Source organism: Mustela putorius, unplaced genomic scaffold, assembly GCF_011764305.1.
Source record: "Mustela putorius furo isolate JIRA1106 unplaced genomic scaffold, ASM1176430v1.1 tig00000450_pilon_pilon_pilon, whole genome shotgun sequence".
NCBI classification, from domain to species: Eukaryota; Metazoa; Chordata; class Mammalia; order Carnivora; family Mustelidae; genus Mustela; species Mustela putorius.
The window spans coordinates 26,322,406-26,348,462 of record NW_025421385.1 but is presented as its reverse complement, the minus strand read 5'-3'; the positions used below and the strand labels follow the sequence as shown (position 1 = coordinate 26,348,462).

The following is a 26,057-nucleotide window of genomic DNA, read 5'->3' as shown; positions in this document are numbered from 1 at the left end:
CTTAACAACGGAGCCACCCAGGCACCTCTCAATAAAAGTTTCTAGTATTTCTTTCTTTAAAAAAAAAAAAAAAAAAAAAAGGCCTCTCTATATAATACAGGTACCAAAAAATGTAAATTATTATAATTATTCTTACGAGCAAAATATATCCATACTCTTAAGGAGGGACATTTAAAGAGATCAGATAAGAATAACAAAAATAGTGAGAAGCACATTGAAACAGTTTAGCTAGATCCCCAAGATAGCAGCTATTTTAAGAGAAATGAATTCAGAGCAGATGAAAACGGGGTCTTGTGCCTCGACAAGCAGTGCTGTCTACAGCCTCTGTCTGAGCTCCTTCGAAGGGACTTGTGTTCATGCCCGTCAGTCTCTGCAAAAACAGGGTAATTGTCTGTAACCACCAACAGGTGAGCCGGTGGGTAAATGTTCATCATCTGCCGGTGATATCAAGAAGTAAGCGGCGATAATCATTTTCCCCTCAAGGCAGCCTGCCTTTATTTTTAAATTAAATTAAATTAAATTAAATTTTATTATTTATTTGAGAGAGACAGAGAGGGAGAGTGGGAGGGAAAAGCAGGCTCCCCGCTGAGCAGGAAGCCCTACGTAGGATTCAATCCCTGACCTGAGGCGAAGACAGACGCTTAACTGACTGAGCCCCCCAGGTTCCCTGGCTGCCGTTCTTCTAAGAGCCGTCTTATAGTTGTGGGACTTCCATTTCTCCGGGGTGAGGTAGTTTCAGCTTTGTTCACATCATGTTTTGTCCTGTGGGCCAGTCATGCGAGGAGTCCAAGCATCAAATCCCCTCCAACCGTGCTTCGCTATGGGGCTTGGGGGTGGATGGGCTCTGGGGTCTGGCCCAGCCACGGCCAGTCCTATCGTGGAACCTGCAGCTGTGCCCAGCCGCTGGGGGAAGAAGCCTAGAAAGCGTCGGCTAAAAGCTGGAGGAGGACGGGGCACCTGGGTGGCTCATTGGGTTAAGTCGCTGCCTTCGGCTCAGGTCATGATCTCAGGGTCCTGGGATTGAGTCCTGCATCGGGCTCTCCGCTGGGCGGGGAGCCTGCTTCCTCCTCTCTCTCTGCCTCTCTCTCTCTCTGCCTGCCTCTCTGCCTACTTGTGATCTCTCTCTGTCAAATAAATAAATAAAATCTTTAAAAAAGAAAAAAAAATGCTGGAGGAAGATTTTCTCAGGATGAAGAAGGAGGCTGGGAGAGCTTCAAAGTCATTGGGGCTATGTCTGCCCCTGGTGAACAGCAAGGAAATATTAACGTAGTGTCTGACGTCCAAGACCCAGGGCTGTCGCAGCCCGCAGGAAGCTGGTAGAGGCCACGGTGGGACTGTGAAAATGGCGCCGACATGGAAGGAGAACAAGGCCTAGGAGCAGAGGAAGAGCATCGCTGGAAAGAAAATCATTTTTCATGTCAAAGAAATAAACAGAATTCAGAAAATCATTTTTCAGTGTTGTGAGGTGAAACCAGGAACGTGTCTGGAGCAAGCACGTGGTCCCACAGTGAAACTCGGAAGGCTCCTTAGCGGCGGCATCCCGGCATCCCGTCAGCACTGTCTTGCTGCCTCTTGTCAGGGCCGAAGGCAGCCAAGAGGGCAGAGCTTTGAAATCAAGTGGAACTGACCCAAGTTCACTTGGCAAACCAGAGCAATTCCCACAACCTGAGGGTAAATGAACCCACCCCCGCCTTTAGGCATAGAGTCGGAGCAAATCGGCTATTTGTAAGAGGAATGAAGTGAACGTCATATTTTCTAAGTAAGAAATTTATTTGATCAAATGACAGTATATGGAGATATTTTCAACTCTAAGGCCCTATTCAGACAAAATGTCAATTGATCTGAAGTAAATGGTATCAATGTCGATGGCACCTAAAAACAGAAAGACTGACTTTCCTATAAATGTGTCTGTATAAAGCATTCATAAAATCCTCGTGTACTTTAAAACTAGGTTGTAAGTATAACAGATTAACCTATAAATAGTGCTTAAAAGCCGGTTTCTGAAATGACACAATATATGGTTACACTTGAGGTATCCAGGGCTCCTGTGAGGATCAAAGAAAGGCCGTCGGTGAGGAAATGTGTCATCCTTGGAGCAAAACTGACGCGTGATTACACGGCAGCCTTGACTTCCCGGCACACTACCCTGTTCTTTCAGGTCCTCGGGAGCTGGGATCGAACGGGTGGGAATTTCTAACCACTGCTGCTGGAAAGAAGTAGAAAAGGAGGTTGGGAAACCAGCGTTGGAAAAAAGGGAGGTGAAATGGAGGCATGGCGAGGTCTGAAGTTTCTGCAAAGAGGCTTTAGAAATGTCCAAAGAAATGGATAGAGGAAATAAAGAACTGTGATCCCTTGGATCTGGTCTCTGGGGTACGCAGGGAGGTGGGCACCGAGCAGTACTCGGGCTGCCCTGCACACCCCAACTCTCGCTGGGCGCCATCCACATACTGGCAGGACGATTTTCCTGGAAGGCTGGAGTCATTCCCCCGGTGCACCAAGGACAGGGCAGCATGTGTAGGGTACATCAACTTTTCCCAAAGATTTTTTTCCCAGCATCCAAGGAACTCTGCCTTTGGGGCCAGGATAGGACCCGGGAACCAGGAATTGGCAGTGCCAGGTTATAAAACCAGAAATGTTTCAGACACATGGAAAAAGAACCAGATATGAAGAAGGCGGTGTCTCCCGGGGCACATACTATTGGCAGCGAAACACAAAGATGTCCAATGGTGACAGGGCAACTGAACCATGGGGAGCAGTAGAAAAGACCCCAGAAAGCAACGGGCAGTAACTGACAATCATATAGCACCCATTATTACTAATTTAAGATATATAAACATCATTGGGTTTCTATCTAGTATCTGTGCTATTATCTCATAAATATAAATATGAGGGCTTTAAGAATATTACAAATGACACATACATCCATGTGTAAATGTTACACTTCTGAATCATACAACATACTCGGTATTGCATTTAAACCTAGTAGATGTGGGGTTATATATAGAATAATTTTTGGAGATCATTTTCCAAGCCTCGGTCACACAACTAAGTGAACACCAAAAAACACAAGAAGCATTTTATCAGTGGCTTTGGCAGCAAACGCTTTTTTTTTTTTTTTGGTCTATGTGTTTATGCCTTTCACAAAGATACACTTGTTCACTGGTATAAATGAATTCAAAGCCATCCACATGAGATCTTACAACTTAAAACTCTTTTCTGTCTTCTTATCTGCTTCTTTGCTATCGAGTCTATGTGGGAGGGCTAGCCAGTGGCCGGCACCTCCTTTTCTCCAAGCCTCATTGTCTTCCTCAGAAGTGTGTATTTAAAAATAGGTTCATGTTTCCCATTCAGGCTAAGTGGTTCTTTTAAGATTCCTCAGCTCGAGATTATTATCTCTGTTATGAATGGAGCTGATGTGCACGCATGCGCACACATGGGTTTTTAATAAACAGTGAATTCCGATCGTCTGGTTTTAGCAGCTTGCCTTTAAAAATGTTTGTTCCTGGTGCTGCAGAAAATAGCCTCCCAACACGCGCAGCTTGGTCATTAGAGAGGATCCTTCCCACGGTCTCAGCTCGACAAAATGGGACACCCCTGAACATGGGTCAGGTTAAGAAACCCCAAGCTTCTGTGGATCCACAGAACATTACAAACGTGGCCTCAGCAGAATCTAAAATTACTTTCTCTTCAGGGAAGAGTGTCATGTCTAATTACTCTATAGAGTGATTTTGCAAATTAGTCTTATGCATGTGGAAACTAAGTGGTCCATATGACCTTACCCCGACAGTTAGAGGAAAGCAGTACCAGCGCCATTAGCTACAGTTACCACACGTGGGGTCTCAGGCACCGCAAGGGACCTCCAACCGAATGAATCTCTACAATCTTAAAGCCAAGGCTAAATCCTTCACCTGTGCTTCATTTCCCCCCAATACATTGATAATTCAGGAAACTAAAGAGGCCGTGTTAAGGTGAAGTGAAATCAGCCTTTCCAATGTGGCGTTAATTAGGCAACATTTGATAGAGATGTTAGGAGCTGGACCCTCCGTTGGTGGAAATTTTCTTAGTGAGGGACCGAGTGCGAAAATTTAACTCCAGTGAAATTACTAAAATTATTAGCCTTAAAAAAGTAGATTTACGAAAGGGAGGTGACCCTCGAGTAGCTTATCTTCCTTCTCTGAGAGAAATCACCTCTTGGCAAGACAGGCTGCTTTGGGCTCAACTTACCTAAAAGTAATTTCATTGGGAACTTTGTTTTAGCCGTTTAATACAACAGAGGACCAACTCAACTGGGTTCTAGTGTATGAAATAAAATCGTCATGGCGTATGACGTAGTGTAGTCGATCAAAGGGGTTCTCCCAGCTGAGTGCCTCCGTCACGCTGACCCGTCTGACCGCTGATTTCAGCCAACTTCCCACTTCCCATCACTGTTTCCTGGAACACGATTCCAGGAGAAAAGGGAGATTTGCAGTCAAGGCCCTCACAGCAACATCTAGGTTGGGTGCCCATGACATGGCTTTGGTCTGCCCCCAAAGCTCTGTGGACATTTGCATTCCCAGCTCTGGCTATTTGGCACATTTTAAGGAAACATCTGTGACTCTGGAGGAACTGTCTGAAACTTCAGACCACAGAATGAAAATGCTCTTTCAATCGCCTCATTCTATGACCCTTGCTTAGCCCCTGGACACCCTACCACAAGTCAGGTGTTTCCCAGACCAGGGTGTGTGGGACAAGGTGGCTCCAAATCACAGGTGAGCTGGGTTTTTGCTAAAGGTCAAGCTGAGCTCAGAACTGCTTCCATTTGTTTTCTTTCCAGCTTTGGTTTCAGACCTGATTGCACCCAGCACACTGGAAGGGTAACATGAGCCGAGGCTGATGAGTTTTCCTCATTATCCTGCTCTCCACACAATGCCCAAATAAGTAAGGTGATCTAGTTGGGGTCATGTGTCTGGCCGGGGAGGAAAAATAAACACCAGCCAAATCACATCTTTCTTTACAATCTTCCAGCTAAAAATTCAGTTGAACAACCCTCGAGACTCCCTGCCTTTTAATGATACCTCAACCTCAATTTCGAACTTACACTGTTTCTTAAACCTATCAAGTGGACAACCCCATTGCCACAGTGGAGAAAAAAAAAAACTGTGAGGAAAATGAACCACAACTCAGGAAAAAAAAAAAAAAAAGTGAAAAGGTATTTGCCTTGATAGATCTAAGTTAAAACAATAATATATCTAGAAAACACTGTGAAAATATAGATCTCAAAATAGAACTAGGTTTAGTCAGAAGGCTCAGTAAAATAATTGCTTAAAAAGCTGATCAGTAAAAAGGAGAGCTAAAACAACCTTCCCATCTTTGACCCTTCCTCACTTTCCTGCCCTCAGACTACCAGAGCTACAGCAGACTAATCAAGAAGCCATGAGGAAGGGCTGGTATTTTTCAAGACAGATTCCATTCAGGTCCCTTGTCCTCTCTCTCTGGTCAGGGCAACTGATGGACTTTCAGTGCGTTTGGAGACACGGGCTCAAAGACCTCGTCGTCATCTTCGACCCCTTCTTCGATGGGCTTCATCTTGGTAGAGCCCCGCTGGTGTGGGGACGGCACATCTGTCAGAGACACAAAGAGGAAAACCACTTACTGTCCAGCCTGCGCCGATGCTGGGATGATGTATCAATGAGTAAAACTCTCTGGGAATCGATCGCTAGGACCAGGCATGTAATTCCCCTAAACATTGTATTTTCAATTCAGCATTTCGAGAAAACAACGAAGTCAAGAAATGACTCTCAGCCATGAGAACAAACATGGAATGGATTCCAGTGCCTGTGCACATGCAGTTTCAGGAGGGTTGCCTTAAAGTGTGATTAGGACTCAGAATGCATGTTCCTACATTAATCTATGTGGTGACTTGAGTTCCTCAAAAGCTAATTTAATTCCTAATTTCCCTAAAGAAGAGTTCCATCCCAAAGCTATGGAAGCTAACACCACCTGTGGCACCACCTAAAATAGTAGTTGTTGCCACCACCTGTCCAGCCACTGCCAGGACTGCTATGGGAGAGGGAGGGGTGAGGAGGAGGGAGAGGGGGGCAGGGCAGGTGGGGGGTAGTCCAGGCAAACAGGAAGGAAAAGCCAGGTGAAGAAAATACAATCCCAAGTAGCAGAGAGGGCAGGAACATCCTTAAAGCCTTTTATATCCGAGAAGTGAAGTAATAATGACTCGGTCTGTCCCTCCTTTGTTTATGCGTTTGTCAGAGGCTTACTGAGTATCTACCACATAAGGGACACCATGATTGAGAGAGGAAAAAAACGTGGTTTAAAAGTAAGAAGAGTTACTAAAAATGGGTGCACAGACGTCTCAAGGTGCTTGATGAGCGGCTCCCCGAACAGCACAAACGCCCCTCCACAAAGTTCCCACACCGAGTGTCAGGATTCATCTGTCTGCCCTGCGCACAGCCGTGTGTGTGTGTGTGCGTGTGCTGCCCTCCAACGGGGCGGAGTGGTATTCCGTCCGTCAGTCAATCAGCAAATGCTGACCTCAGGCTGGACTTAAGATTGATGGTGGGAGAATGATGGTGAAACCTGACTTCAAATACCTCGTAGAGAGCAGAGGTGGATAGTGGGCCCCGGCTAAGGCATGAAGCAGAGCTGCTACAAGAGCTTTATCCAGATCACCTGTTAATCCCTGGCAAGCGTGGGCAGCTGACAGCAGAGGCTGTGGGCAAGGATGGGCCCGGCACGGGGGAAGGTGGCGTGCAGCACGCACATGGTCAAGGCCCCAGCCTCAAAAAACAGTTCCCAGGTTCAGAACCCCGCTGTGCTGCTTCCTAGCTGTGTGATCTATGCTCCGTCACTAATCCTCTCTAGGCCTCGGTTTCCATACCTGTTATAGGGAGATATTCCCAGGGCCCATCTAGTGCCGTTGTTGGGGGATAAGACAAAAGAATGGGGTCATGGGCTCAGCAGGGGGCTGGGCAGGTAGAAAATGCCACTCCGTGTTTATGACGAGCTGCACGGTCCCAGTCACACACTGGTGGAATGCCACTCCCAACGGCCACAGCTTCCAACATAAAAAAGTTAGGAATTACACTGGCCTGGGCTTTGGTATAGTTTGGTATAGTTTGGCATAGTTGTGTGTGCTGTGCCTACATGGAAACTTTATTTTCTGTTACTGTTTATTTTCAAGCATTTATGGTCCATTAAAACCCTGAGTTTATTGAGAGACAACTACTGACGTTAACTGTAGATGATGAGCCTCTATTAAGATGATCCAGGGACAGGGGGCGCCTGGGTGGCTCAGTGGGTTAAGCCGCTGCCTTCGGCTCAGGTCATGATCTCAGGGTCCTGGGATCGAGTCCCGCATCGGGCTCTCTGCTCAGCAGGGAGCCTGTTTCCTCCTCTCTCTCTCTCTCTGCCTGCCTCTCTGCCTACTTGTGATCTCTCTCTGTCAAATAAATAAATAAAAATCTTTTAAAAAAAAAAAAAAAAAGATGATCCAGGGACATAATTTTGTCACAAACTACCGCACGGCCGAACCACCCAGGCAAGTCTTTTGGTCCTTTTTCTCGCAGGTGATGGCATGACCACCAGCCACAACCTTCAATTTGCGGGTCTACTCAAATGGCAGTGAATACTATCCATGTGAACTTGGGCAAGTTACTTCACGTCCTCCTGCCTCAGTGTCCCTATCTGTAAAATAGGAATCACTGCTCTTATCTACTTCATATGGTTGTTCAGAGGACTAAGTGGCTGACAGTTCTTACCTCCGTGCCTGGGATGCAATAGTCATTTTGTCAGTGTGCAAGTTAATAAAATGAGTTATTGATATGGTCTTTGGAGGGCAATGGCCTAAGTAATTAGAACGTTTGTTAAAATTCATTATCGCCGGTACGAATGGCAGATAAAAACATGCGGGACTTGTACTTGAATGGGGTTTGTGTTTCTCAGTTGAAACGGTCCCACATACAGCAAAAAATTTTTTTTTAAGATTTTATTTATTTATTTGACAGATCACAAGTAGGCAGAGCAGCAGGCAGAGAGAGAAGGGGGAAGCAGGCTCCCTGCTGAGCAGAGAACCCGATGTGGGGCTCGATCCCACATCCTGAGATCAAGACCTGAGCCGAAGGCAGAGGCTTGAATCACTGAGCCACCCAGGCGCCCCGCAGCAAAATTTGTCTTAAAAAGTAGCCACGGCTTCCGTCGTATGTCTAGCCTCCAGGTATGACTGAGCCTCATGAAACAGTAACTCAGACTGAGTATTTGCAATTGGATAAAAACTCTCTGAACAAACAAGATGGTGTGTCTGAGAGCATTAAACCAAATCAATAAGGCAAAGGATTCAGATGTGATTGTGTAACACGCATAACAGAAACACACCCAGTTAATTTTGATGGCGGAAGTGGGACTCGTGCTCTGGATTTTAGCCCATCTATCAACAGGGGAGACATTCTAGGGGACCCTGCGGCTGCCATCTACATCGGGGCCAAAATGTTCTCTGCCCTCTCAGCTCCGTCACCAACTGGTGTGTTTTCCCACTGAGAGAGAATGAGGAGAGGACCCAAGACAACTGGAAATGACCTGGTGAAAACCTTGCAAGGACTTTCAACTTCTCCATGAAAGAATTTGTTCATTCCCCAGTACACTGGCCAGGGCCAAGGAAGAGCTGTGGTGCTTACCACATAGTATTAAAAAAACAAAACAGTAGTGTGGGAGTCACCCACAGTCCTGGGGTGCTCCCCAGGGCTTCCAAGTTTGGCCTCCTTCCCCTTCCAGTCCAAGCTCTGGCAAACCTCACTGCGCCCTAAATCCAACTCATCCTTTCCCTCTTCTCTTGCTTTTCTTCCCACCTGGAGTGGCCTCTCCATTCCCATCCTTATTCATCAAATTCCTATCCACTCCTCAATGTCAAGGTCGAACTCCACCTTCTTCGTCTGGAGTCTTCCCTAATTCCTTACGAGGGGAGATTCCATTCCCCAGAGTCCAACAGCCCTTCCACATTCTGTAGTTCACTGTGATCACAAGTATGTGCCTCTGTTTCTTACTGGAAAACAAGCACCTTGAGGGCTGTAACCATACCTTCTTCTGTCCTGCAGAAGTAGCCCCCACATAGCCATGTCCTTGATTATTACTTAGTACATGAAACTCCACATGAGGCCTTCAGAAGGCTGAGCCTGAACATGAGGCAAAGACACATGGCCGTCACCTTTAGTCTCGGATGGGGGTGGGGAACCACCTGTATTTCTCATGTGCAGGGAGTCTCAGGATATAGTAAACCTTGCGATGAGAAGGGACTGTTATCACTATATTCTGTGTCATGTTCCCTGGGGGATCCTTGTTCTATAATCGACTCAGCAGAGCTTATAGCATGGGCTTATAGCACAGCTTATAGCAGCACATGGCGCACGGGCAAGAGCACTCTCCCCTCACATAAACGTCAGTAGGCTCGGCCGGATCATCACCTGCCAAGAAGTTTTCACCCAGTTAGCAAAAGGTGCCCCTGAGTGATGACAAGCTGCTAGAAGCTGGGTTAAATGTCAGGGAAATAAAAATGACTTGCAGAGTCTCTAACTCTATCTTACTTCGTTTCTCAGGAACTCAACGCACTTTTTAGAGCCATTCGTGCTCACATATCCACACAATTTTTCTACTTTGTACTCAGAAGCTAAAGCAAAGGCCGCCTGGAGAGCCTGTGAAAGAAAGACTCGTGGCGGGGTGGGGGGGGGCTGTGGTGTTAGAACTTCTTCCTCACAGGAAGTGGGCCGCCTCGGCAGGATCACATTCTGGCAGGATGGAGGGCTGGCCCTGCCCGGCCCGCAAGACTGCGTGTTCCCGCTAACGTTCTCACAGGATCCTAGATTCACTCCCATTTCAGGCTCCAGGGCTGGGTTAGAGCGCACAGGCCCCTCCAGTCCCAGTTCCCAGAGCAGCGCGCCCTACAGCCCTTCCTCCCTGCCACAGATGCGCCGGAGGGCAGCGGGCACCGGGCCTGTCAGTAACCACGGGAAGCTACCCGGAGCCAGCTGGCAGCCTGACCCAGGAATCAGGGTCGCAGAGAATGCTCACACTTTGTCCCAACCTCAGCTGGCCTGGGTCTCCTCTGCCACTGAAGGCCAAGGGTGACAGTCACCTGGTCTACCTGCAGATCTGGCACTGCTGTGGCCAGGAGGAAGTCGGGCTCTGGGGAGCAGGAGCTCACTTGCCCACACCTCCTGCTCTCCAGCCTCCGTGGGGGACCCACCGGTTCGGCGGGAAGACCCAGTCACTGTCACTGTGCTGTTAGAGGTAAGCTCTTGGTCCACTAATACAGCTAAGCCCAATTTGGAGTGTGAACAACAACAAAAACTCCAAAAACTATAAAAAAAGAAGAGAGAACGTTCTGCTTCAAGGATACTATCTTACATTTCCCAAGTTGAACATGAATAAATTCTTTCTACAAGTTTGCCTGGTTTTTCATTAATTTTATGCACCAACACATCATCAGAAATTTGCCCAGGAGGGGCTAAACCTACCTAGATAGACGAGCACGAGGACAGGAGAGAGGAAGATATTGAGCTTATCTTTAGTTAAGTGCATTTTCAAATTACTTTTGTCCCTCAAGGTCATTACTATGAGGTACGTGACCTCCGTAGGATGCTTTACTTTTCATTTACTCAAATTCTAGGCAGACTAATAATTCCATATCCATAAATTTTCCAGAAATCTGGTTTCTACCCTTCCTTTAGTAAAACCGCTTTTACAGTTGGGAAACAGAAGTGGTTAACTATATCCTTTGGTATTTATTATAATGAAAAAGAGATAATTAACATTATTTTTTGCTGTTAGCTATAATCATCTTCTACTTGGCTCTGGGTGCCAATTTACAGTTTATTATAAAAGTATGTAAAACAAATAGTCGCAGGCTGAACCGCAATCCAGATTTATCAGGTGTGAAATTGTTAAACAGTTATGTCAAGAGTTACTGTTGCTGGGGGATGTTTCATATCACACCAAGTGGCAAAAAAAATCTTCTGTCAGAAAGACTTCTCCATCCCTCCCATGGATCCCAGGCACCCAGAAGGCACAGCCAGCGGAGTGGCATTTCCTCTGAGCTGTACACCACGTTCGGTGTGTGCAGCTGAGAGAGAGAACAGCAATCCTGAGGGGAAGAAAGAAAAACTCAAACTCAAGAATATGAGCTTTGAGCGTGTGTAGAAGACAGAGGCTTAGCAGTAAGAGCCCCTGAACCAAACAGTGGACCCTTCCACTCCTGTCAGATCACAGGGCGGGACAGCACTGTGGATGCCCACCAGAGGATTTGGATCTGGAAAGTTGAGGCTCTCCTCAGCTGACCCATTCAGCGGCTTGTGCAGGATCCCCCCTGAGGAGGAGTCAGTGTGGCTCCTGCAGGCTGTTCCCTGCCAGGGGAAGGTAGTCATGGGCCTCTGTGAGGACAAGCTTAGCCTGCCCCACCAGACCCTTTCCTGCCTTCCTCAGGGACTGAGTCAAAGAACTGCGGGAAGCCTTTATACAGGCAGACCACGGAGATCTTACCTAACAGTCAAAATTCTAGTATCCAAAGTAGTGAGAAATTAGGTAAGAGAAATTCCCTTTGACAGAATTCTGTCCTTATTAAGCTTCTTCTGTTTCAGTGTGCTTCTAATTACTTGAGGGCCCAAGGGCGTCTCTTAGCAAGTCAAAGTAAACAGACATATTTTTGGGGCTTAAATCCAGAGTGAAGGTCACACCTGTTCGAGAGAATGAACAGGCAACCTCAGGTTGGATCTCCAAATAAATATAAAAACCCAATATGAAATTTGTCAAGTGACTTTTCTCTCAAGAAGATTAAGATACTCAATTAAGATGCTCAATTTTTATAAAGAGGGAACACTTTTGTCAACTATCTAATACAATGTTATATGATTTTTCCCCCTTTATTCCATTAACTTTGATGACATTTTCCTCACTCCTTTCAAATTGCTCTTATTTTTATTATGTTTAACCATCTGGCCAAATGTTTTAGCAAGTAATTAAAAACCTTACAAAGGGTTTAGAATTTTAATTAGGTTATACAATTTTTGATGAATGGGGATAGGAAAGGATTTAATGGCTTCATGGCTAGAGAGGATTATCATCTCTTTTCCTGCCTTCCTTATGTATATCATAAGATTTTTTTAAATTGAAGAGACTGAGTTTGGATTGAAACTTTCTGAAAAATAATGAAGAAGGGTAGGTATAGCTTTTGTCCTTAATTCCCTTAGAGAAACGAAGGCACCAGCATTGAGGGACCCAACCAAAGAAATGTACAAGTTATGGGAAATAGGTTGGAGAGAGTTAGTGGTTCCCATGAGGAGGTTTTCTCAGCCCAACAGGTCATTTGCAGATCAGTGGCTAATGACCACATGGGTGGTCAGGGTGTTGAGCTGCCCGGCAACAGGGGTGAACAGCCGAGGAACCGTGGCATCCTGCAGCCCCTTCCTGCCCACAAGGAGAAAGCCGTAACATCATCGGGTGGTGAATAAACTCAAGGGGATGGGGAAGGCAGTTCCTGGGGGCAGCTGTGCACAGAATGCAGACAACAACTCGTCTAGGATGAGATAGAATGGAAGGTTCTGTGAGGAAGTTTTCTGAGAAAGGGGGATACACCATTGATGTACTGAGAGAGTACAGACAGAAGAAAATGCAAGGATGGGGAGAAAGAAAGGCAACTAGAAATACCGATAAAGACAAAAAGCAGTATGATAAGGCACGGTTCAAATATGAAAAAGTGCTTAAAGACTTTAAGAAGAAACAAACTGGATTTCAGTTAAAAGACAGAATGAATAAGAAGCTAGAAGATACTAGGGACATGGTGAATAAAATGGATCCCAAAGCAAGACAATAAAAACCCTCCAGGGAGAGCAAGTAAAAAGTATGAAGTAAACTGTGGCATGATTTTCCGTTTTTTTTTTTTTTTTAAAGATTTTTATTTATTTATTTGACAGAGAGAGATCACAAGTAGGCAGAGAGGCAGGCAGAGAGAGAGAGAGAGGAGGAAGCAGGCTCCCTGCTGAGCAGAGAGCCCGATGCGGGACTCGATCCCAGGACCCTGAGACCATGACCCGAGCCGAAGGCAGCAGCTTAACCCACTGAGCCACCCAGGCGCCCCATGATTTTCTGTTTTATATGAAAAGAGAATCTATTTGAACTTGATATTAGAAATAGTCTCCTTTGAACAGAATAGGTAGGAATCATGACGTTATAACCAAAAAGAAAGAAATGTAGTCTCAGTCCATTATTTGGTTCTGAATAAAGCATAATAATGTCAACATTGTTTATTTGCTTAAACTTTGCAAAACAAATCATAGAGAAAGCAAGAAGACTTAATTGTTGTTGCAAAAGAGAGTAGAGTGCGTAATACCACTGAATTGTACACTTAGATATGGTTAAGATGGTAAATTTGATGTTATGAGTATTTTATGACAACAAAAGTATTTTGGAAAAAAAAGAAATAACAATAAAAATATATGTTTATAAAAAATAAAAAAAGAAATAACAGAATATACTTGTTATCAATTGTGATTGTTTAAAAGTTAAGGAAGAGACCTACAACAATGTAAAGGTAGAAGAGGAAAGAATAAGAAAGGGTAGGGGCACCCGGGTGGCTCAGTGTGTTAAGCCTCTGCCTTCGGCTCAGGTCATGATCCCAGAGTTCTGGGATCAAGCCCTGCACTGGGCTCACTGTTCCACAGGGAGCCTGCTTCAGGACTAGATCCCAGGACTCTGGGATCATGACCTGAGTTGAAGGCAGACTCACTTAACAGACTGAGCCACCTAGGCTACCCTTAACTTGTTAATTTTTAAATTTGTTATTAAAAGTTTAAATGTGTAACTAGAGGGGCGCCTGGGTGGCTCAGTCAGGTAAGCAGCTGCTCTCGGCTCAGTCACAATCCCAGGATCCTGGGATCAAGCCCTGTATAGGGCTCTCTGCTCAGTGGGGTGTCTGTTTCTCCCTCTGTCCCCCTACCCTGACTTGTGGGCTCTTGCTCTCAAGTAAACAAGTAAAATCTTAAAAAAAAATGTGTATCTGTATAAAATCCCTATACTATCATTTTACAGAGAAAACACTGTGAGGATAGAGGACAGTGAATGGATTGGTGTCTTTGGAGACAGAGAGCACAGTCCCTGCTGGCTGGGGGACCAAGGACTCAGAGGACATAAATGTCATACTTCTCAACCCTAAATGGGAAAAACACACCAACCTTCCTGGGTGGGTTGACGATGAGATAAGAACGTGTATGAACGTGGTAAAGGTGCATCAGCTGTGATGGCAGGGGCTGAACATCCCTAAACAAAGGTACACTCCCCAGTGGATACGGATATGCATAGGGTCAAATGTAAAACAAGAACTTAAAACAAATTCAACACTTCTTTGTTTCAGAGCTAGCCCAGGGGCCCTGACCCCGTTACTTAGCCTCCCTAAGCTGCTCCTTACTAACGTACAAAGTGGGGACACGGCTTTTCTCTTGCCATCTGGGTGGGTCTGAGAAGTGTTCCCTCAGTAGTTCTGCTGCCTGATCCCATCTCCTCTCGACTTCTCCACACGATTCATGTCAAGGGTGTTGTTTATTGGTCTACAGCGGTTGTGGGGTGAATGGAATATAAATCGAGTTGAACAGGTTATTTCATGAAACCAGCCTTGAAACTGAGAATGCTATATTGGGTTTTTGTATCCTTCCAGGTAAATAAATGGATAAGATAGAGGACAGAAACTCTTTATGTCAGATATGCTGCTCTTCTTTGCAGGTAAGACCACCAACCAGAGGCAAGCTCACTTAAGGCATATTTGTGTGACCAGGTCACCTGAAATTAAGAGAGTGTCCAGAACACCATCTTGACAATAATAACAAAAAACATCTTAAACCTTGCTCTAAGTATTTTACAGTGTGTCTTTTTTTTTTTTTTTTAAAGATTTTATTTATTTATTTGACACAGAGAGAGATCACAAGTAGGCAGAGAGGCAGGCAGAGAGAGAGGGAAGCAGGCTCCCTGCTGAGCAGAGAGCCCGATGCAGGGCTCGAACCCAGGACCCGGAGACCATGACCTGAGCCGAAGGCAGAGGCTTTAACCCACCGAGCCACCCAGGAGCCCCTTTCACAGTGTCTTTAAAATTCATACATTTTAATTATAATTTCTGAAAAAAAAAACATGGTTTAAAATAAAAGCTATCCAAGACAAGTTCCAATGGAATGCATTTTCTATAATGCCTCCGGACTTAAGAAACAAACAAACGAACAAACCACACAATAGGTTATTTAACCCTAATTAACCAAAATAAAGTTCTACAACTTTTAAGGGAACAGAATACGGTCTCCCGTTGTCATGACGACGTCAGTGCCCAGCACCGCTCGTCAGTGATGCACCTGCCAATTCCAATCAATCTGTGTGTTCTGCATCACACGTAGGAGCTAAACCTCATAAGCAGGAGAAAATGGCAAGGCAGCCTGGTGAGGCCCTCGGGGCAGGAGCGGAGAGAAGAGAGCTTGTAGCCACGTGAGGACACACACTCCTTCCCACATGCCCTGCCCTGCTCGTCCGTTCTGGTCCTTCTGCCTCACCAGCACGCTTCCCAAACACGAAACGAGTAAGTGAAACCACGGGAAACTCAAAGGGAGCTGAGTGGATTATGGGCCACTGAGTAAATGGGAAGGAAGCAATTTTTCTCAGACTTTCTCATTACTTTCTTGTCTTTAAATGATAATTTGATGTGGAATACACAGTCTGCATGGCAAAGAGTAGAGATCTTGCTCTGGATTTAGGGTTATCTGATATCGTAAAAATAGAGTGCGATGTAAAAAAGTGGGATCAGCACCCATTTTTTTTCATGCTTTCACCAGAATCTACACAGGCCCAGAGATCTACCTACCAGTGGATGGAAAATACAAGAAACCATCATGGGGCTGCACTCAGCAAAATTCCAGACTATAGGGAGGACACTTACTCCTCACTGCTCAGAGAGTGGTTCAGGGGACAGCCACATCAGCACCCCTGGGGCACTGGTTAAACAGGGGGACGCCAGGCCCTTTTCTAGTCTTCTGCATCAGAATCTATAATAAAGTCTCTAAGTGATTCATATTCACAATTATATTTAAGAATCAAGATTCTGTTGGACAAACAAGACAAGACAAAACAAAAATGCAAAAACAGAGAGAGAGAGAGATGGAGGGGAAGCCCAGAGATTCAGAGACTTTCAACCAAATGGAATGGGTACATGCTGATCAAATATACATATAATATTACAATATACCATATACAATAAATATACAAAATACATGTAATTTTTATAGAGCAGCACTGCTTGTAATTCTGAAAGACATATGAGGCCAAGTGAAAGCTAACCCAACACTAAACAACTGGAGGACATTACTGGATAATTTAAATGTTCCTATGGTGAACCCCGCATACAATGAAGAAAGCAAAAATTTTCATCAAAATGGGAATCAACGGGTCTGTGAAAACCGATCTGCAGCACTACTTGGTCATAATGGAGGAATTTGGTGGGGTGCGGGGGTGGTAGGTTTCTCCAGTGAGGTAGGTTGCAGGAGAAAGAAGTGATTTGGGGGTAAGCACAGCCTTCTCACTGAGGACAGGTGGCCCCTTCAGGAAAGGCGTAGGTATACTAATAGTGACTGTGTCTTGCTGCAGAGTCGTCAGGTGTAGATGAAGGAATGGGAGCGGAAGTGACGGGTAAACTATAACGCGCCAGTCAAGTGTTACACACATATTTTGGTCTTTTCCTTTTAAAACAGAGAGGCAATGTGTTCAAGCAGTATGGCTTGGACAGGACACCTAGCTCTGTATCTCAGAGCTTCTCCCTGTGCAAATGGAACAAGTGAGTAAGCGTCCAGATTCCTAATTCCCTCGGGTATAAAATGAAGTAATACTTAGACCCAAGCTACTGTCAAAACGCTTGCTTTCCCTCCCGCCTCAGGGGCCTTCCTGCTCAGCCCCCGCAGGATTGCTCGCACTACTTCTTCTTTTTTAAAAGGTTTTATTTATGCATTTATTTGACAGAGTGAGAGAGCACGAGCGTGGGGGCGGGCAAAGGGCAGAGGGAGAGGGAGAAGCATAGTCCCCGCTGAGCAGAGAGCCCGATGTGGGGCTCGATCCCAGGACCCGGAGATCATAACTTGAGCCCAAGGAAGTCGCTTAACCGACTGAGCCACCCAGGCGCCCTGCATGTGCTACTTCTAAGTGGGAGCGTTCAGAGCCATCACGTGATTCCGCCGTCACTGCCTTCCCCTGCCTGGAGGGCGGTCATCCAACCAGCGGCTGCTCTTTGCATCCGAGTCTCAGGAGGACATAGGCCTGGAGTAGCACCCGGGTGCACTTGCGTCAGAAAGCAGCCCCTTCCTCCCAGCCAGAGGTCTGGGAGGCTGTTAGTGCTGTGTCATCTAGCAAAAACCCACTATACCTTGCCGTGCGGGGTTAGAGGACTGCATGTGATTGTGTCCAGAGATGCTAAAAAAACAATAGCTACCGCCACCACAAATGTTTGTTCCCGTCTCTCCTTAGCATTCGTGAAGCTGCCTCTGCTGCTGAGAGGAGCGGCCGTAGTTGCCCCCTGTGCCCATCAGATTCTCGGAATAAAGCTCACTTGTTTGAGGAGACTCACATTTACTAAGACTTCCCACGTGCTCCAAAAGTGGTAAGCCGAAGTCATATGAGATTGGTTCTGTATTCTCTGTTTTATAAGAAATGTCATCTGTGGGGCTCAGTGGGTTAAAGCCTCTGCCTTCGGCTCAGCTCATGATCTCAAGGTCCTGGGATGGAGCCCCCGCATCGGGCTCTCTGCTCAGCAGCGAGCCTGCTTCCCCCTCTCTTTCTGCCTGCCCTCTCTGCCTACTTGTGATCTCTGTCTGTCAAATAAATAAATAAAATCTTAAAAAAAAATGTCATCTGTAATATGGGAAAGTCGATAGCATCTTGATGGGTCTGGCAGACAAAACACAAACAAGAAACCCAGACTTCAGGAGTTCTGAGCTAAAACCTAAGAAAGAGAAACCAGAACTAACTGGTTTTTGACAAATCAGAGGCGAGGATGAATGAAAGAATTCATAGTTAGTGTCAGTGCGGTGCTCAAGGACCAATGTCTTCCATTAAACTGAAGGAAGTGAAGGCAAGAAACTCAGAACAGGGATTAGTCAAAGGGAAGTAGGGATGAGCAGGACTTTGTTGCGTGATTCACACACACCACACTCAAACCCACACGTACCAGTTCCACAACTAATAATCATTAGTGCAAGATTTGAACACCACACGGGTGATCAAGCCACCTGGTAATATAGGTTTCTGGTGCCACAAACAGTACAAGTGTGAATCGTGAACACGTGTTTTTATTCTGTTTAAACAACATACTCTAGATAAATTTTTTCTAACATGTTATCTTACTCCCAAAAGATTTAGCTTATACAATAAAATACAATAACAACAACAACAACAACAACAAAAATAACAACTTGGGGCGCCTGGATGGCTAAGTTGGTTAAGTGTCAGCCTTCTGCTTGGGTCGTGATCCCAGGGTTCTGGGATCAAGCCACACAGTGGTATTCCTCCTGAGCGGAGGGCCTGCGTCTCTCTCTCCCTCTGCTGTTTACCCTGCTTGTGCACAATCTCTCTCTCTCTCTCTCTGTCAAATAAATAAACAATAATCTTAAAAAAAAAAATTCCCTTTCTGCTGACCTTTCTTAGTATAGTAATCACTATATATGCAATTAAGATACATGCAATTATCCACCTGAAAATGATTATTAACCACCAAACTGTTTCAACAGAGCAGATAATGCATTTGATATGCTATCAGACTGGAGAGTTTGGTCAGCCTCAGTCAGTACTTTCAAAAGTTACATTAGAATAAGATACAACCATCTCCCATTTCTCATTTGTGAAATGTGAAATGATGTGACTCTCCTTTGGGTCCACAACACATTGCTCTGCCTAGACTTTGCTTTGGAAGTTTATGCCGATTCGATGGCTTTGCCAATTCCAACCCCTCGACGCTATGTGATTCTTAACATCCATAATCCAATTTGTCTACAGCATCCAAAGATACAAGATCATTTACATAAGCATTTAGTATTGTTGAATGTGTATCTGGATTTCCTTAAAAGTTACTTTGGACTAACACACAATTAGAAACATTAATAGTTTTTTGTTTTATACAATGGAAGAATTCATCTTTTTGTTATTTCAAATGAATTTGTTCAAAGTTCTGCTTAGACTTCCATTCTTGGAATAATTCTTAAAATAATTTAGTTTCTCTCATATTATTTACTAATCTTCAACATCTGTTTCTTAAAGTGTTCCTTACTTAAGATGTTTTAAAATGATCTAACCTACAGCACAATCTTGGAAAACCTGCCTGTCAGTGGCTGTGTGTGAAGGAAGTAACTCATGGGGTGTTGGGTGTTGGGTGGTCTCCTTCATCTTCAGGAACATCCCAGCACCCAATCCCCTGTTAACTCTTGGGGCTCACATTGAGATAACCAGTCAGCAGTAAAACACTCAGCCTTTGTTTCCTATCATTTTCTTTTTTATCAAACATTTATCAATTTTATTTCTGATGGATATTTTGGTTTGCTCCAGAATTTTGCGATTGTAGAAAAATGCTGGAATGAATAGCACTTAATGTGGTATTATTCGCCATTGTGCATATTCATAGGGTAACACTCTAGTGGTGAAATTTTGTGTCAAAATCTGTGCACATTAAATTTTAATAGACATGTCCTATTTCCATAGAGGTTGTACCCCTATCCTCTCCAGACAGCGACAGTCAAGAATTCCTGCTTCTTGGCTGCTTTACTACCACAGTGTGCTATCAATCCGTTTGATTTTGCCAACAAAATCTTCACCAATAAAAGGGGTTATTTTGTGTTACTTATTTATTTATTTATACACATTGCAGGGTCTAGCTTTTCACTTGAACAAAAATCATGGAAACAACAAACCCGAGTATCCAGCAAACACTACGGACTCTCTCACGTTATCCCAGGGAACCAGTATTGAAGGAGAGTCCATGGCAAAACAAACCACCAAGTTCTGAAATTTGGACTAAGCAATAAGAGCTCTCGTGTTAGATTTAAGCTGAGGTGCAACATGGAAAAGGAAAAGCAACAAAAAAATTATTATTATTGTTGATACCTTCAGGTCACCCAACTGTTACTTGCAAAGCTATTTTTCCAATCACGGTTGTCATTTGTTTATTTCCAATGACATCCAGCGGAATCCTGGAAGATTCTCTGTTCGGGATAACTTACGGAGAGAGGACATGCTGGTAGTGCCCCGAAGAAACTGGTGTAAGCCATCATCGCTGTCACTGGAGCTGGCGATGCTGTTCCTCATTTCCAGCATGGAGATCTGCGTGCACAGGCTGAGCTGGTGTTCCAGCTTTTTGGCCTTCTACAAAGCAAAGGTTTAAGATTTCTGAGATCTTTGGGACTTAGGTCATGTATACCCTGTAAACAGCATTTATTTTTTCCTTGAAATAAAGAACTACCAGGTACATAGTAAGTGGCCAATAAATGTTAGCTATAACTTTTATTATAAGCTGTAACGATACATACGTTACAAAAATGTAATATACTCAGTGGCTTATTTATTAATCTAAAAGTAATAAGCACCACCTTGATTTGATAAAGGTCCTAGGCAAGAGAACTTAAAGAGAGCACACGCTCATGTGCACAGAAACCATGTTCTGCAATTTCTCTTCTGTCATCATTATAATTTCCTTCTAAGCAGACGTGGGGAAATGAAGATCACATTGCAACCTGGAGAAGATGCCTACAGCTCTGAAATTCCTAACTGCACTGCCACAGGCTCCTTCCCCTCCCTGACTAGTCACTTATGGGCTTTCTGGGAGGGGGCTTGACCATGAGGATGTCCCAAACTGGAGGACACCAGTGTTAAAATGCCAAGTTCCTGCTCACTGCAGTGACCAGTCAGCAGCCTCCCAGCTACGCTGCCCTCCTGGTCGCCTCTACCCCCCCACCCCGTCCCTACCTCCAACTCACGTACTGTCTTCCTTAGACTGATTAAAAGACTCTTCGTGAGGGACGCCTGGGTGGCTCAGTTGGTTAAGCAGCTGCCTTCGGCTCAGGTCATGATCCCAGCGTCCTGGGATCGAGTCCCACATCGGGCTCCTTGCTCCGCAGGGAGCCTGCTTCTCCCTCTGACTCTGCCTTCCACTCTGTCTGCCTGTGCTCGCTCTCACTCTCTCTCTCTTACAAATAAATAAATAAAATCTTTAAAAAAAAAAAAAAAAAAAAAAAAGACTCTTCGTGAGAGACCAGCACCACATCACCACAAACGGAGGTCCCTGACATTTAGCGACACCTCACCAGGTGATGGCAAATATAATAATTACAAAATATGTCCATCCTCTTGAGAAACAACTCCCTCAAAGGGTCTCTATATTATAAGCATCCCCGCTTTACTTAAAACATGATGAATACATGAAAATTCAGAAAAATAGGTATTGCATAAAGTGAGGTACGTTTCACTATACATCATTGTTTAACAAAATAAACACACTCATTAAAAAAAACCCACTTACTTTATCATTTAAGGTGGGATCGTTCAATGAATAGAGCTTATTTGTAATGTCTTTTCCTATAAGATACCTAAATATTTCATATAGAAATGGTTCTGATTCCAGAAAATAAGTTAATCTTTCTCTTGACCAGCATAAAAATCTGCAGTTATCATCTGCAATGATGGTGACCTGTCCGAGAAACAGACATAGGAAGGAAAAAGTATGTTTATGAATGATGAGTACAATAATTTTGGAGAAAGGAAGAATAGAGTAATTTAGTGAATATTATTAAAGCAATTATTTTTCATATTAGTTAAGTTAAAGCAAGATCTAGACACGCAAACTTCTATAGCTATTATAAAATCATATTTAAATTCAGGTTAAAATCAAGAAATCTACAAACCAAAAGCAAATTCTCCAAGTTTTGTTGTTGTTCTGTTTCGTGAGGTCTGGTGTGAGGTCTGGAGTAAAGTTTGTACTTATTTATTATATTAAGGACAGGAATCTCCAAAACCAGACACGTTTAGATTCAAGAAACATATCATCAGCTCTATGACTCCATAAAAAACTAATAGTCTGTACTAGACCAATGTTCCAGTTAGACATAGAATTTATGGTTAAATATTTCCTTACATCCAGATGATTACAACAGAGGTTTAAGAATATGACTTCAGGCAACAGTACTAAGGTAAGATCCCTGAGGCAAGTTATAGATGAAAGACCTTCTGCCTTGCCAACCTTGCAAACACACCCTGGTGAAGCAGAAAACTAACTCCTGTGAACTGGTTTTAGAATCCAGGCTGTTAGCTGAGGAATGTGGCTAGTGAGGGTCCTCCTCTGGGTCCTTTAGTCACAGGTATTTCTTGAGTGTGACCTTTCAGGGCTAGCCCCAGGGTACTGGGGACTCACACAGAGATCCCCCAGGATTGGGAGACTATATTGGGAGCTCAGGATTGGGAGACTATATCTTTTCCTAGAACATTGTTCCACAGCAAAGTGGAAAATCCTGTAATTGTACCGCACAGAGCTCGAGATTTTTCAAATAACTTCTTTCTCCAGAGTGAGGGGTTATGCCCTCACAGCTCCGCGTCAGGAAGTCCTTCCTCGCACACGGGTACCCTGTCATCAAGGAGTACTCTTCCGCTGAACTCCATGTGGCACCGAAATCACAGAACCCACACTCATCTGGGGACACATCTGTCTCCACCAGGCACTCTTGAGAGCAGGGGCTGTGCAAGTTCATGTCTGAATGCCCAGCTCCCAACACAGAGTGGTTCTCAGTGTACATTTGTTATACGAAGGAAGTAACAACTGAACACAAGTACTGTTGAAGGCAAAAATCCATGTTTATATCCTCAGAGTTAAACCCAATCTCAGTCCAGGTAAATTCATAAAGGGTTTTTTTAATTCACGTGAAATTGTTATCTGAGCCTCAGAGCAAATGTTTCCAAAGGCACCATTTCCCCTTGGTTTGTCACAAAATTAAACATAGTTTTGAGGATGAAGGGGTATTTATGTCTACGAAAAGAGAAAATGGAAAACCCAGCTTTGCAACTAACATCAATAGCTGAAAATTGACCTTTAGCAACTTACAGGGTTTGGCTACTTTAAAAAGTGGGTCAATACTCCCGGGGGAAAAATTTGTACTTATTGATTATATTAAGGGCAGGAATCTCCAAAACCAGGCACATTTGGATTCAAGAAACGCATCATCAGCTCTGTGACTCCATAAAAAACTAAATTCTACTCATTCTTTCAACACACGTCATGCACTTACTTTATACTAGACGCTGTTAAAGGCACTGACATTACAGTGTGAACAAGGACAAGAGCCTTGCCCTGGGAAGCTCACACTCTAGTGAAGGAAGCTGATACCCTCCCTCGGTGGTGTCGTAATTGACAATTATGTCAAAACACAATAATTGTTTCGGCAAATATAGAACAGGAGCAAGGGTAGAGACACTTCAGGGAATGACACACATACTGCCACTGAGTTTATACATTTATTGCACTTTTAAACATTTAGGTTTTTTAACATCTGTAGTAAGTGCCTCCAAATTGCCTTTCAGATAAGGCAAGTAGTAGTCTTCCTCATATTTCAGATGCCAAATGACAAGAACCAAAAAACGTATTCATGAACACATGTTGACTAGTGGTGGAATTGAGTACTTCTGACTTCGCGCCCAGACATCTTTTCCCACTAGGCCAAACCCTACCTAATGTGTCCAATATTCAGCAACAGGATCACACTGAAAGTAATTTGACTAAGTGACCACCAGGTCGGCTCAGATTCCATTAAGAGTTCTTCATACAAAGAACAGCTGAACACAATGTCATGAAGCCTACATTCTAGTGGAGGAAGATGGTAGTAAGTAAAGACATCTGACTCCCTCACCCCCGTAAAAAATTTTCTTAAGAAGAGAAGTATAAGCTCGAGCCAGTACTGAGGAGTTCCCAGAAACACTAAGAGATGGGTAAATAAACATGAGGCCACTGAATAATATTCCACAGGAGTAATTCAAGAAAGGTGAGCACTGGGACTCACTATAGCACAGCCCTGTACCCAAGCACTGAAGAAAGGGTTAGGAGTTGGAGGTTCCTCGTTTGCCAAAGAGGTCATCCGTGAACAAAAAAGGTGTGATGCAGTCAGAAGTTAGAGGAGCTGGAAGTCATCCAGGAAAAGAAAAAGGAATCGTACCTAGGTGACATACAGTGCATTTGACTTCTTTTCAACCATTCCAACAACCTCAAGTTTCCTCAGAGGCAAAGATACTTCTGATACTATTGTTTGCTTAGCAAATACATATCTTGTTGATGGTTGAAAAATACTTTAAACCTGTGCAAATTATTATTAAATTTAGATTTAGCAATAGGATTCAAATAATAAGCTATACCTACAGTTTGTGTGAGTATCTTGTAAGTCCCTTAGTGCAGGCATTTGATTGGAAGTACGTGGCTATTAGCATATTGATGGAGGTCATTTTACACGATGGCTAATGCTTCATTTCTGCCAAGTAGATATTTGTGTTTAATGACTTCCTATCACAACAGCCAAGTAAAACATATTTTAATGAGGAATTTCTATAAAGCAATATAAGAATTTTTAAAGCTTCTGTAAAATAAATTCACTCGTCAAGTCATTTGGGTACCTCAGGAGTACCATGCTTCAGTTCTGGGGAAGGGTTTTATTGAGGACATAAATGCAAGCATGGCAATGGGAGATACAAAAGGATTTCTTTCAGGGAGAGGAGGGGACGAAGTGTTTGCCTCAGGTTTGCCTTGATTACATCAAGGCATTAGGCCTGTCCCTCCCTTTAGATTCTACACCCTCACAGAACGGGAAGACATTACACAGGAACAAGGGTGTCTCGGGGAATTGCCACATGTGTCAGGATTGGAAACAGCTGTTCAAGAGTATGACTGCTTCACAGTCTTCAGGGGAGAATTTTTTATTTTTCTTCACGTATTTTATAACATTTCGCACATCAGGAACTTGAAAAGGTCCTAGGACTCATCTGTTCAACCAATGCTTAGAGTTCTCCTAAGCACTAGAATATAGCAGGGTCAAAGCTGGTAGATCAACAGGCTTCACAGCTTAGCCAAAAGATTTACTTAACACTAAGATAAAGTCCGGCTTAAATACAGGTGAAAATTTGGGTGCCTGGGTGGCTCAGTGGGTTAAAGCCTCTGCTTTCGGCTCAGGTCATGATCTCAGGGTCCTGGGATCGAGCCCCGCATCGGGCTCTCTGCTCAGCAGGGAGCCTGCTTCCCTTCCTCTCTCTCTCTGCCTGCCTCTCTGCCTACTTGTGATCTTTCTCTCTGTCAAATAAATAAATGAAATCTTATAAATACAGGTGAAAATTTAGTGTTCATTGATTTCGTGAGGGCTGGGGTCTCTAAGACGTTCTTCTTCCCCTAAAACCAATAAAGCTTTGGTTTTCAGGCTTCTTAGCACAGCATATGCAACTGACCAGGGGAAAGCAACAGTGGGAGACAGAATATAAAAGATAAATGTGAAAAGGGCAAAGCTCACTTGACATAAAACAGCTGCATGAAGAAGAAACCAAACACAAGAGACTACTTCTGCCTTTTGTAATAAAGATACCCAAGAGGCTCTCAAGAGTTCTAAGCAGCAACTTTGGTGGGTAAGGACCAAAACGGCACCTGTGAGTTCCGGCTCTGAATCTGTTTCTCAGCTCTGTCCCTGTGCCTCTCATAACGGTCATACGTGCACCCAGACAACATGTGCTGCGCAAGCTTGAGAGGCAGTCACTGAGCCCACTTGCCTTTCTTTTCTCTTTCCACCCTATTTCTTAATTCATTAGTACCCTTACCAAAGAGGAATTTAAAGAAATAAAAATTCAAAGGTAGGAGCTCCTTTTCAGAATATTTTGAGTTGTTCAGAATTAAAGAAAAGCGAAGTAGCAGGTACAAGCATGTACGTGGAGGAGAGTGGGCACTGACACTGTCAAATGTCCCCTGCTACGGGCACAGGTGGTGACGTCAGAGCAGGCTCCGTGTTTCA

General features: G+C 44.2%; 1 protein-coding gene across 3 annotated transcripts in view; it reads right to left on the bottom strand.

Annotated features, from left to right (window-relative positions):
- Positions 1-1,751: 1,751 nt before the first annotated feature.
- The window catches only part of BVES (blood vessel epicardial substance), a 37,696-nt gene continuing 13,390 nt past the window's right edge, over positions 1,752-26,057 (bottom strand). For all 3 annotated transcript variants that reach the window (XM_004753425.2, XM_004753427.3, XM_004753426.3), the window contains exons 6-8: positions 21,554-21,721; positions 20,259-20,400; positions 1,752-5,600 (exon numbers count right to left, since the gene is read on the bottom strand). In XM_004753425.2, coding sequence (XP_004753482.1) covers positions 5,476-5,600; positions 20,259-20,400; positions 21,554-21,721 — 435 coding nt within the window. In that variant the 3' untranslated portion in view covers positions 1,752-5,475. The remainder of the gene's footprint in view (positions 5,601-20,258; positions 20,401-21,553; positions 21,722-26,057) is intronic.